This window comes from Mobula birostris, chromosome 2 (assembly GCF_030028105.1).
Source record: "Mobula birostris isolate sMobBir1 chromosome 2, sMobBir1.hap1, whole genome shotgun sequence".
Classification (NCBI taxonomy): Eukaryota; Metazoa; Chordata; class Chondrichthyes; order Myliobatiformes; family Myliobatidae; genus Mobula; species Mobula birostris.
The window spans coordinates 171866552-171879901 of NC_092371.1; the positions used below are offsets into that span (position 1 = coordinate 171866552).

Consider the following 13350-nt stretch of genomic DNA (forward strand, 5'->3'; position numbering starts at 1 on the left):
CCGCCAGGACAACTCAGAACACAAAGCAGCAATAACAAAACAAGCTCTATTCCCCTCCTTACCCCAGGACTGGTCTCCAGCCTCCTGTCTCCTGCGAGCTTGGACTTACAGACACTTTGCAGAAATTCACATACTCAGCTCTGGCCAATGGGGCCTCAACTTCCAGACCTCCAATTTGACCCTCAATTCTCAGTCACAGCTTTACTCCCATAAGACAAAGCCACTGTTGAAATCAACTCACATGAAATCTCAGCTAGAGTTTGCCAGAAGGCATGTGCAAGACTCTGAAATTAGCTAGTAGAAGGTTCTATGGTCTGATGAAACCAAAATTGAACTTTTTGGACATCAGGCTAAATGTTATGTTTGCTGTAAGCCAAACACCACACATCATCAGCTCTCAGCTCTCGTCAAACTCTGGCCTCATTGATTCGCAAACCTGATAGGCAGGGGAGGGAGAGGGTCATCAGAGCAGAAGCAGAGTTTGTATGTTATCCCAGGGATGGCATGAGCTTCCTCTGGCTGTTTTGCTTTTCTCCCACATATATTCCAAAGGCATGTGGGTAGTAAATTGTTCACAGGTTATGGTGGTGCCAGAAATATGGCAACACTTTTGGGGTGTCCCCAGCATACCCCTAGTTTATTTTGGTCATTGACACAAATGACATATATGTGTCGGTGTTTCAATGAGCATGTGACAAATAAAGCAAATCTTATCTCTTAATGGTGTAATGGTCAGCTGGAAGGGAATTGTCTTGCTTTCTGTGGATAGGACATACCTGGCAAGAAGATACAAAAATTTGAAACAGCCTATCACCAGGGTCAAGGACAGCTTCTATTTTGCTGTTTTAAGAGCATTGAACAGATCTCTTGTAAAATAAAGATTAAGTCTCTGTCTTCCGGTCTGGCTTATCATGGGCCATTTGCATCTTGTCTATTTGCACTACATTCTCTCAGTGACTGTAACACTATATTCTGCATTCTGTTGTTGCTTCTATTTCCTTGATGTGTTTGAACTAGTCTGTCGGGATGACATGCAAAATAAAGCCTTTCACTGTATCTCACAGTATAATAAATCAATTACCAATTACTGTTGTTCCATATGGTTGGCTGGCTGACAATGCAGAAAAAGTGCCGGAGAAGCCAGGGTAGATGCATGGCTAGTAACGGGCTGCAAAAATACCATATGGATGTGGTCTAACTATACAGCCTTTGACGAATGCTGTGCTTCCAGCTGCTCTCCAGTGTCACATGGGGTGAGCAGGGCAGCCGCGGTAGAATAGTGGTCAGCACAACACTTTACAGTGCCAGTGATCACCCATCTGGATTCAATTCATGCCGCTGTCTGTAAGGAGTCTGTCCATTCTCCCCGTGACCATGTTGGTGGCAGAAGCATGGCGACACTTGTAGACTAGCCCCAGCACCACCCTCAGACTGTGTAGTCCTCCTGACACAAACTAGGCATTTCACTCTATGTTTCAATGTACAATATATATTTGACAAATAAAGCCAATCATTATCTTTAAATCTGAGTTGCTTGAAGACTGGTTTCTCAGGATGAAGATGAGCCGGACCATCTTCTTGGCTGTAAGGTTCCTGGTTTGAAGATGAGGTACTGTTCCCCTAGCTAGTCGTGGGCTTTCTTAGGACAGCATGTGAGGCCGAAGGCCTTTCTCTTTTTTTTGGTCATATCCTCAAAATGGACTCCCTTTTTTTTGTCTCTTTTTTTATGTAGTGTAGTGGGGTTTTTTTTCTCCCCACTTAAAACTCAATGTTTTTTCTTTCCTCTTCATGAACTGATAAGAGGAGAATTGCTGTTTTCATTTTTTTAATTAAATATTTTGTACTAGCTTAGCAATATCTATGATTTTGATAATGTCTATCTTAATCTTGGTTTGTATTGTTACTGATATATATATATTTGAGATAATTCTCCTCTTGATTGTATTTGTGTTCCTTTTAAATCAATAAAAAGATTAATAAAGAAAGAAAGAGGCCAAAGGCAGAGAGCTCAGAGAGGATACGAGGTGAAAAGCTGAAGTGAGAGGTAAATGGAAGCTCAGGGTCAGAAGTGTTCTACAAAGTGACCTGTGTTTGGTGTGCCCTATGTCTGAACATTGAATGTTGGGCACTGAATTGGGCATACTTGTTTAATCCCTGTTTTATCTATAAGTGCCTGGACAGTGGGAAGTGAGATGAAAATACAGCAATGAAGGGTGGCATGGTAGTGTAGCAATTAATGTAAAAATATACAGTGCAATCAATCCAGTTTCGGTTCCTACTGCTGCCTGTTTTGGGCTTGTATGTTCTCCCCATGACTGCATTGTTTCCTCCAGGTGCTCCAGTGTCCTCCCACGTTCCAAAGACGTACAGGTTAGGGCTTGTGAGCTGTAGACATGCTATGTTGGTGCTGAAAGTGTGGTGACACAAAGGCTGTTCATTACATATCCTCACACTGTGTTGGTTGTTAATGCAAATGATGCATTTCACTGTATGTTTCAATCTTTTAATGTACATGTGACAAATAAAGCTAATTTTATCTTAATGTTTGCTTACATTATTCCAACAGAGCCAAAAGTTTGCAGGACAAGTTTTTCATTGTACCTTGTGTCAATAATAAACCTGTAAACCAATATTATATCAAAGTAAACTCAAGGAGCATCTCATTCGCTAACTTAGCACATCACCATCTTTAATGTACTCAATTTCAGATAACAAGCCATCCCTGTTCATTTCAGAGCTGCTCCCGAAGTCATTGACTTAAACTGTAATCACCTTCTCTCTCCACAGAGGCTGCCTGGCCTTTCCAGGACCTCTGAATCAGGCCCTGATAAAAGGTCTGAAAGCTTGCAGGTCTCAACCCAAAACAATAAATGTTTATTCCCCTCCATAGATGCTGCCTGACTTGCATTTTGTTTGAATATCTCTAAATTAATTCCAAATTTCTGAGTATCCGCGAAGTTTTGCTTTTCCAGTTTGCATCTCACTGTTTTAGCTTTGAATTCTTTTCTCTCTTTAAACATGTTCCCCCTCTCTTCTTCTTTGTTGTTATTCCTGTTGTTTACATCTCCTCCATGCAGATCATCTGTGGGTAACTCAACTTCACTGCACTCTCTCAGCTAGCACCACATCACCTGTGTTGTTTGGTATTACCTCTCCACTACTCCCTGTTCCGCACAATATAAGATGTCCTCACTTTCTAAGTTTTCATAGTTATGATGAAAGATGGATGACCTGAGACATTAATTCTTCTGTTCTGCTAGGTTTTATTTTAGTTAGTCATAGTCATACTTTATTGATCCCGGGGGAATTACAGTTGCGCCATAAATAATAAATAGTAATAGAACCATAAATAGTTAAATAGTAATATGTAAATGATGCCAGTAAATTATGAAATAAGTCCAGGACCAGCCTATTGGCTCAGGGTGTCTGACCCTCCAAGGGAGGAGTTGTAAAGTTTGATGGCCACAGGCAGGAATGACTTCCTATGACGCTCTGTGTTGCATCTCAGTGGAATGAGTCTCTGGCTGAATGTACTCCTGTGCCCACCCAGTACATTATGTAGTGGATGGGAGACATTGACCAAGATGGCATGCAACTTAGACCACATCCTCTTTTCAGACACCACTGTGAGAGAGTCCAGTTCCATCCCTACAACATCACTGGCCTTACGAATCAGTTTGTTGATTCTGTTGGTGTCTGCTACCCTCAGCCTGCTGTCCCAGCACATAACAGCAAACATGATAGCACTGGCCACCACAGACTCGTAGAACATCCTCAGTATCGTCCGGCAGATGTTAAAGAACCTTAGTCTCCTCAGGAAATAGAGACGGCTCTGACCCTTCTTGTAGACAGCCTCAGTGTTCTTAGACCAGTCCAGTTTATTGTCAATTCGTATCCCCAGGTATTTGTAATCCTCCACCATGTCCACACTGACCCCCTGGATGGAAACAGGGGTCACCGGTACCTTAGCTCTCCTCAGGTCTACCACCAGCTCCTCAGTCTTTTTCACATTAAGCTGCAGATAATTCTGCTCACACCATGTGACAAAGTTTCCTACCGTAGCCCTGTACTCAACCTCATCTCCCTTGCTGATGCATCCAACTACGGCAGAGTCATCCGAAAACTTCTGAAGATGACAAGACTATGTGCAGTAGTTGAAGTCTGAGGTGTAAATGATGAAGAGAAAGGGAGACAAGACAGTCCCCTGTGGAGCCCCAGTGCTGCTGATCACTCTGTCGGACACACAGTTTTGCAAGCACAAGTACTGTGGTCTGCCAGTCAGGTAATCAAGAATCCATGATACCAGGGAAGCATCCACCTGCATCGCTGTCAGCTTCTCCCACTGTCAGTTGAAGTGTCATTTGTGCCTTTTCCATGGAAAGAGTCTTAGAATACAAAAAGCAGAATTTAGGATCAGATTTATTATCACCGTGGTGATAGTTGTTGTTTTGTGACAACAGTACAGTGTAATTCTAAAAATTACTTTGAGTTACAATAAATAAATGAATGAATGGATAAAGTGCATGGTAAGTAAGTAAATAGGCATTGTAAATAAATAATAAGTAAATGGAAAAGATAAATAAATATATAAACAGGTAGATAGATTTATAAATAGATTGATGAACGAATGAATGAATGAATGGAGAACTGAATGAATGAATGAATAGTACGAAAGAGGAATGGCAAGGTAGAGGAATGAACTCAATGACTGATCAGAAATCTGAGGGTGGAGAGGAAGAAACCGTTTCTAAAGTGTTGGATGTGAGCCTTCAGACTCCTGTATCTCCTTCATGATAGTATAATGTGAAGAGGTCATGTCCCAGATAATGTCATTTACTTTTCTTTACATAAACATTCCCACACCTCATCCCTTTGATATTCTACCCCTGTAATGGACTTTTATACGTGAGTTAATATTTCTGTTTGTAGTATTGGTCATGCGGTCTGACATCTTTCACTGTTGGTTACCTGAGAGGTTTACTAGTGGAAGGTAGGCATTAATAAGAGATGACTTTTGATGCATTCAGCTCATCCATGGTTTGTGGACAGACAAGCCACTGTGCTGGTACGAGCTGCAGGAACCTGGCTGAATGGCATGCCATGCACCATCCTAACCATTCACTTCCAGCACTTCCAGTCTATCAAAATGCCCTACGTCAATTGCAAAAGGTTTATCAACATAACCATAAGATATAGGAGCAGAATTAGGCTATTTGCCCAACGAGTCTGCTCCACCATCCATGATGGCTGATTGATTATACCTCTCAAATCCATTCCCCTGCCTTCTCCCCACAACATTTGGTGCCCTGACTAATCAAGAACCTAATAACCTCTGCTTTAAATATGCCCAAGGAATAGGCCTCTACAACCATGGAAGCCAAATCATAGCCTTCCAAATATGGAATTTCTAACACCTGGAGGACAAAGAGGCCATCTGTAGTTCTTCTGCCAAATCAGTTTTGGAAATCCCCTGTCATTCTTTCATTATTTTTTGGGCCAAATCCCAGATCCCCACTATTGGAGCACCTTCACAGGGACTATAACAGTATAAGAGTGCCTCACCATTACCATCCTCATTACAGGAAAGATATGGAAGCTTCAGAGAGGGCACAGAAAAAATTTACCGGGATGCTACCCGGATTAGAGAGCATGAAGAAAAGTTGAGTGAACAAAAGAAGATGAGAAGAGACTTGTTAGAGGTGTATAATATTACAAGAGGCACAAAAGGTGGACAGTCACTGACTTTTTCCTAGGGTGGAAATGGCAAATTCAAGAGGCATAATCTCAAGGTGATTGGAGGAAAGTATAAGGTGGAGAAGTCAGGGGTAGATTTAAACTTTTAACTCATAGATAGGCAAATGGATGAGCTATGGAGGAGGGAAGTGTTACAATAGATTGATTTTTGAATATCTTACGTGGAAGGAAGGATTAAATAGATCTTATAAAGTCAGTGCATCATCATGGGCTTGAGTGGTTATACTGTTCAATGTTGTATGTTCTATATTCTCTGCAATGCTCAATGGTTCTGTGACGAATCCTGTCCCTTGCCAAGAACATGCAACAGCACCACAGTTTCTGTCTACAGGGAATTTCGGAGTCTCTGAAAAGAATTATATCTCACTGCCCTGATTGTTGCTTATTCTAGATGGTTTGTTTCATTTTGCCATATTGCATTGCTTTTCCTGGGTGACTAATCTTTGCTATCAGAGGGACTTAGAAAATTAAAAAATGTGTCAGTGAACATTTGAGGAATTTCAAAGAACTCTTTGGATGCAGTTTGTGAAAGGGAAAATATTAAAATCCTCATGGAGGGAACTGGAATGATTTTATTTTGTAACGTTTTTCCCCAACTTCTGACAGGTAAATAAAACTATTTATTGAAAGCAAAGTTCTTCCAGTACAGGGAGGGAAACTTGCAAAGATAGATATTTGTTAATGGCCAGTTTCTCTGCTACTACATGACCTTGACTCAAGTACAGATACTGGGTGAGGCTGCAGAAATGATTCATCTGCTTATTTCCTACTCTGTTACAGCTCAGGGCATCAGAGTTCTGTGTTCAGTCCAGCACCACCTACAAGGAGTTTGTACTTTCTCCCTATGACAGCATGGGTTTTCTCCGAGTTGTCCAGTTTCTCTCACTGACCAAAGACGTAACTGGTCATTGTAAATTGTCCTGTGACTTTCCTCGATTTAAATGGTTGGGTTGCTTTGGGCTGGAGACCTGTTCTGCACTGTATCTCTAAATAAAAATGCTAAATAACGATCATGCGTACGTTTATGTCTTCAGGAAAGAGGTTCAACATTTCATACAGAGGAATGAATCTTCAACAGAGCAGCACGCTCTTGTTGTTACATCAGCCTGGATTTTGTCTTTTATCATAAACAAAAGGCAGATGTCCTTTAGGATAGAACATAAAAATATGAGACATAGGAGCACAATTATGATGTCATTCAGCCCATCAAGTCTGTTCTACCATTCTATCATAGCTGACTTATTAACCTTCTCAACACCATTTTCCTGCCTTCTTCCATTAACCTTTGATCCCTTACTAATTAAGAACCTATTGACCTCTAGCTTCAAGGATCAGCTTCTTCCCTTCTACCATCGGATTCCTGAACAGGCCATGGATCCATGAGCACTATCTCCTCTTCCCTCTTTTGTGCGATATATTTATTTTTCTAACAAAGTCTTGCACTATACTGCTGCCACAAAACAATGTATTACACATGATATACACTCAGTGGATACTTTTAGGGACTTGCTGTTCATGGTCTTCTGCTACTGCAGCCCTTCCACTTCAAAGTTTGATGTGTTGTGTGTTCAGAGAAACTCTTCTGCACTCCACTGCTATCACGCATGGTTATTTGAGTTATTGTCGCCTTCCTGTCAGTTTGAAGCAGTCTGGCCGATGTTCTCTGATCTCCCTCATTAACAAGGTGTTTTCACCCACAGAACTGCCACTCACTGGATTTCTTTTTTTCGTTTTTCACACCATTCTCTGTAAACTTCAGACTATTGTGTGTGAAACTGTTGTGGTCATACACTTTAGTAGTAGAAATAAATGTGTGGACTGTTTTTTAAACAGGGAAAAATTCCAAAAATCTGAGATGCAAAGGGACTTGAGAGTCCTTGTGCAGAGCACCCTGAAGGTTAACTTGCAGGTTGAGTCGGTGGTGAGGAAGGCAAATGCAATGTTAGCATTCATTTCAAGAAGTCTAGAGTACAAGAGCAGGGATGTGATGCTGAAGCTTTATGAGGTGCTGGTGAGGCCTCACCTTGAGTGCCGTGTACAGTTTTGGGCCCCTCATCTTAGAAGAGATGTGCTGGCATTGGAGAGGGTCCAGAGGAGGTTCACAAGGATGATTCCAGGAGTGAAAGGGTTATCATACAAGGAACTTTTGATGGCTCTAGGTCTGTACTTGCTGGAATTTAGAAGGATAGGGGGAATCTAATTGAAACCTTTTGAATGTTGGAAGCCTGGACAGAGTATATGTGGAAAGGATGTTTCCCATGGTGGGGGAGTCTAGGGTAAGAGGGCGCAGCCTCAGTATAGAGGGGCATCCACTCAAAACAGAGATGCGGAGAAATGTCTTTAGCCAGAGTGTGATGAATTTGTGGAATTTATTATCACAGGCAGCTGTGGAGGCCAGGTTACTGGGTGTAGTTAAGGCAGAGATTGATAGGTTCTTGATTGGACATGGCATCAAAGGTTACAGGGAGAAGGCCAGGAAATAGGGTTGAGGAGGAGGAAAAAAAAGGACCAGCCATGATTGAATGGTAGAGCAGACTCGATGGACCAAATGGCCTAATTCTGTTCCTATGTCTTATAGTCTTATGGTCCAAAATTCCTTGAGATCTACACTTCTAAGATACTCAAACCACCCTATCTAGCACCAACAATCATTTTACAGTCAGAGTTACTTAGTCAACTTTATTCCCCATTCTGATATTTGGTCTGAACAACAACTCAACCTCTTGACCATGTCTGTGTGGCTTATGCATTGAATTTACTAGCACATGGTTGGCTAATTAGATATCTGCATTACCAAACAGGTGTACAGGTGGGTACTGAGTGTATTTTTGCTACAAATTAACACCATGTCCATTTTGCCATCATAAGAAGGAACAAAACATTTACTTACTTAGATTTAACACAGAGCACAATCAGTCACAGGATCTAGAGGAGCAGAAAATGCCAATACCAAGGGGGGATATTTAGAAGGTGATTGGAGGAATGTACAGGGGGATACATTCCCCCTGAATGTACTCAGAGATACACAGAGAGTGGTAGGTCTGTGAGACACCCTGCTGTGGGTGGTAGTACAGCTGGATATATTACAGGCATTTAATAAACTCTTAGATATGCACATGAATGATAGAAAATTGGAGGGCTCTATAGTAAGGAAGGGTTAAAATGACCTTAAAGCAAGACCGTAAGTCCATAAGATATAGAAGCAGAATTAAGCCATTTACTCCATCGAGCCTGCTCCACTATTTCATCAAGGCTGATTTTCCCCTCTCACCACCATTCTCCTGCCTTCTAGGGATAGTATCAATTCCAAAGAAGAAGCATACAAATTAGCCAGAGAAAGTGGCTCACCTGAGGACTGGGAGAAATTCAGAGTTCAGCAGAGGAGGACAAAGGGCTTAATTAGGAAGGGGAAAAAGATTATGAGAGAAAACTGGCAGGCAACATAAAAACAGACTGTAAAACCTTTTATAGATATGTAAAAAGGAAAAGACTGGTAAAGACAAATGTAGGTCCCCTGCAGACAGAAACAGGTGAATTGATTATGGGGAGCAAGGACATGGCAGACCAATTGAATAATTACTTTGGTTCTGTCTTCACAAAGGAGGACATAAATAATCTTCCGGAAATAGTAGGGGACAGAGGGTCCAGTGAGATGGAGGAACTGAGTGAAATACATGTTAGTAGGGAAGTGGTGTTAGGTAAATTGAAGGGATTGAAGGCAGATAAATCCCCAGGGCCAGATGGTCTGCATCTCAGGGTGCTTAAGGAAGTAGCCCAAGAAATAGTGGATGCATTAGTGATAATTTTTCAAAACTCGTTAGATTCTGGACTAGTTCCTGAGGATTGGGGGATGGCTAACGTAACTCCACTTTTTAAAAAAAGGAGGGAGAGAGAAACCGGGGAATTATAGACCGGTTAGCCTAACGTCGGTGGTGGGGAAACTGCTGGAGTCAGTTATCAAGGATGTGATAACAGCACATTTGGAAAGTGGTGAAATGATCGGACAAAGTCAGCATGGATTTGTGAAAGGAAAATCATGTCTGACGAATCTCATAGAATTTTTTGAGGCTGTAACTAGTAGAGTGGATAGGGGAGAACCAGTGGATGTGGTATATTTGGATTTTCAGAAGGCTTTTGACAAGGTCCCACACAGGAGATTAGTGTGCAAACTTAAAGCACACGGTATTGGGGATAAGGTATTGGTGTGGGTGGAGAGTTGGTTAGCAGACAGGAAGCAAAGAGTGGGAATAAACAGGACCTTTTCAGAATGGCAGGCAGTGACTAGTGAGGTACCGCAAGGCTCAGTGCTGGGACCCCAGTTGTTGACAATATATATTAATGACTTGGATGAGGGAATTAAATGCAGCATCTCCAAGTTTGCGGATGACACGAAGCTGGGTGGCAGTGTTAGCTGTGAGGAGGATGCTAAGAGGATGCAGGGTGACTTGGATAGGTTGGGTGAGTGGGCAAATTCATGGCAGATGCAATTTAATGTGGATAAATGTGAAGTTATCCACTTTGGTGGCAAAAATAGGAAAACAGATTATTATCTGAATGGTGGCTGATTAGGAAAAGGGGAGGTGCAATGAGACCTGGGTGTCATTATACACCAGTCATTGAAAGTGGGCATGCAGGTACAGCAGGCGGTGAAAAAGGCGAATGGTATGCTGGCATTTATAGCAAGAGGATTCGAGTACAGGAGCAGGGAGGTACTACTGCAGTTGTACAAGGCCTTGGTGAGACCACACCTGGAGTATTGTGTGCAGTTTTGGTCCCCTAATCTGAGGAAAGACATCCTTGCCATAGAGGGAGTACAAAGAAGGTTCACCAGATTGATTCCTGGGATGGCAGGACTTTCATATGAAGAAAGACTGGATGAACTGGGCTTGTACTCGTTGGAATTTAGAAGATTGAGGGGGGATCTGATTGAAACGTATAAGATCCTAAAGGGATTGGACAGGCTAGATGCAGGAAGATTGTTCCCGATGTTGGGGAAGTCCAGAACGAGGGGTCACGGTTTGAGGATAGAAGGGAAGCCTTTTAGGACTGAGATTAGGAAAAACTTCTTCACACAGAGAGTGGTGAATCTGTGGAATTCTCTGCCACAGGAAACAGTTGAGGCCAGTTCATTGGCTATATTTAAGAGGGAGTTAGATATGGCCCTTGTGGCTACGGGGGTCAGGGGGTATGGAGGGAAAGCTGGGGCAGTGTTCTGAGTTGGATGATCAGCCATGATCATAATAAATGGCGGTGCAGGCTCAAAGGGCTGAATGGCCTACTCCTGCACCTATTTTCTATGTTTCTATGTTTCTCCTTGTAACCCTTGACACTCTCACTTATCAGGAACCTATCAACTTCCATTTTAAATATACCCAATGACTTGGCCTCCTCAGCTGTCTATGGCAATGAATTCCTCAGATTCACCATCTTCTGGCTGAAGAAATTACTTTTCATCTCTGTTCTAAAGGGTTGTCCTTCTATTCTGAGGCTGTGCCTAGCATCCCACAGTATAGGAAACATCTTCTCCACACCCACTTTCTCTAAGACTTTCAATATTTGATGGGTTTCAATGTGATCCACCCTCATTCTTCTAAACATTAGTGAGTACAGGCCCAGGGTCATCAAACGCTTCTCATACATTAACACTTTAATTCCCAGATTCATTCTCATGAGCCTCCTCAGAATCCTCTCCAATGACAACATATCTTTTCTCAGATAAGGGGTCCAAAACTGCTCACGATACTCCAAGTTCAGTCCGACCAATGTTTAATAAAGCATCAGGACTACATCCTTGCTTTTATATTCTAGTCTCTTGAAATGAATGCTGCCATGGAAGGTTATGTGGGAGGGAAGGGTTAGATTAATCTTAGAGTAGGCTAATAGGTGGGCACAGCATCGTGGGCCGAAGGGCCTGTACTGTGCTGCACAATTATGTCTTCTATGTTCTATTGCACCTCACCCTATGGCAACAACCCACTCAAGACTTCGGGTGACAATCGCTCCCGCTGAGCTGCTTTCAGCCACTTCCCTCTACAGTTTGTGTGTGTGTGTGTGTGTGTGTGTGTGTGTGTGTGTGTGTGTGTGTGTGTGTGTGTTAGTTATTCGGGATTTCCAGCATATGCAGAATCTCATATACTTGAGTTTCTCCAGCATTGGTCCTATTGCTCCAGACATCCCAGCCTCTGCGGTCTCTTGCGCCCACCGCCCTTGCGTCATCTAAAGTCCAAGCGGGGCTCTGCGAGCGCTAATACCGGGATTGCGAGCTCTGAGCGCACGAGAACCGGCTGGAGGCATGCTGTATATCCGTGCACTTGTCTTACAGCGAGGGAAGCTTCACCGTCTCTGGACCCATTGTGGACTGAAAAAAATAAACACTGGGTACCTCGAACTCCGGCTACTTCGTACTTCTGAGACGGGGGCGGGGGGAGAGCTGTTGAGGGACAGGAGCGGGTGAAGAGGTAAAGGTTTCTCACCTAGTATATTCCCAAGCAGAGCGACGATGAAAACGACAATGTAGGCGACGATCAGCACCCACTTGTATTCCTTGGGGTATAAGTATTCCTTCCATAGGTAGCTAATGAACTCCTGGTCGTAGTCAGCGTTCAGCTGAAGGACTACGCTGCTGTTGGTATTATTGGTCGGTGACAGATCGGTCGCCCTCTCCATCTCTCACTCGCTCGCAGCTCAGGGTCCGTTCAAACTCTACCAGTGAAGGGCAAGATGTTCCAGAACGGGAGGAGGAGAGGGTAGGCGCTTTAGAAGGTGGAGAATGATCTCAACCAACTCTGTCCGCCGATTCTTCCTAGATGGCTTTCCTACCCACCCCACCGAAAAAAAACTTTGTACTTGGGGTACTGTTGCGCCGTGGGATCCCAAAGACTACTCGGCACAGCCTTCCCTCTGCCCGTCTCCAGCGCTGTCACCGCCGGCGAAAGCGCTCCAGAAGGTGCCGCTCCCACGGAAAACTCGGACTCCCTTCAGCATTTAAAAAAATGCATTGGAGGGGGAAAATGCCCCATTCTATCTGTAGGAATCTAGTCTTCGCATGACATATTTATAAAAAGATAGGCAGCAGTTCGGGAAAGTGTCTGTGGAAATGGAACATGTAACGATACCATCCACTCTCGGGGGTGGAGGGGGGCAGTCGCCGCCTGCCTTGGGCTCAGGTGCACTAACATACAGAGAAGAGGGCGTCACCAGGAGCCACATAAAGTCTTACAGAGGCATAAGTTGTACGACAGTAACAGGGAGACATGCGCTCCTGCGTATCGATCCAGAGAGTATGGGAGGCACGCAGACTTGGATCTATACTTAGAGACATGCACCTTTACCTACATATTCAAGGGGTTGGGGGGGAGGGGTGCGCATACTTGGACCCATGTACTTCTGCATATTGATCCAGGGAGGCATATTCACTTGCATATTTAGTTGGGGACATGGGCTCTTAATTACATAGTATATTCAGAGGCATGCACAATTTCTCTAAAGATTAGCTTTATCTATCACATGTACATTGAAACATAGTGAAATGTGTCACTTGCCTCAGTGACCAACACAGTTGTCACCAGACCGAGATTGTGCTGGGGGCAAGTCTAC

At 43.2% G+C, this 13350-nt stretch overlaps 1 protein-coding gene across 1 annotated transcript in view; it reads right to left on the reverse strand.

The window, feature by feature from the left end:
- The window catches only part of hcrtr2 (hypocretin (orexin) receptor 2), a 59771-nt gene extending 47351 nt beyond the window's left edge, over nt 1-12420 (reverse strand). The window contains exons 1-2 of the mRNA XM_072280400.1: nt 12228-12420; nt 12006-12112 (exon numbers count right to left, since the gene is read on the reverse strand). Coding sequence (XP_072136501.1) covers nt 12006-12112; nt 12228-12420 — 300 coding nt within the window. The remainder of the gene's footprint in view (nt 1-12005; nt 12113-12227) is intronic.
- Between the last annotated feature and the right edge of the window lie 930 nt (nt 12421-13350).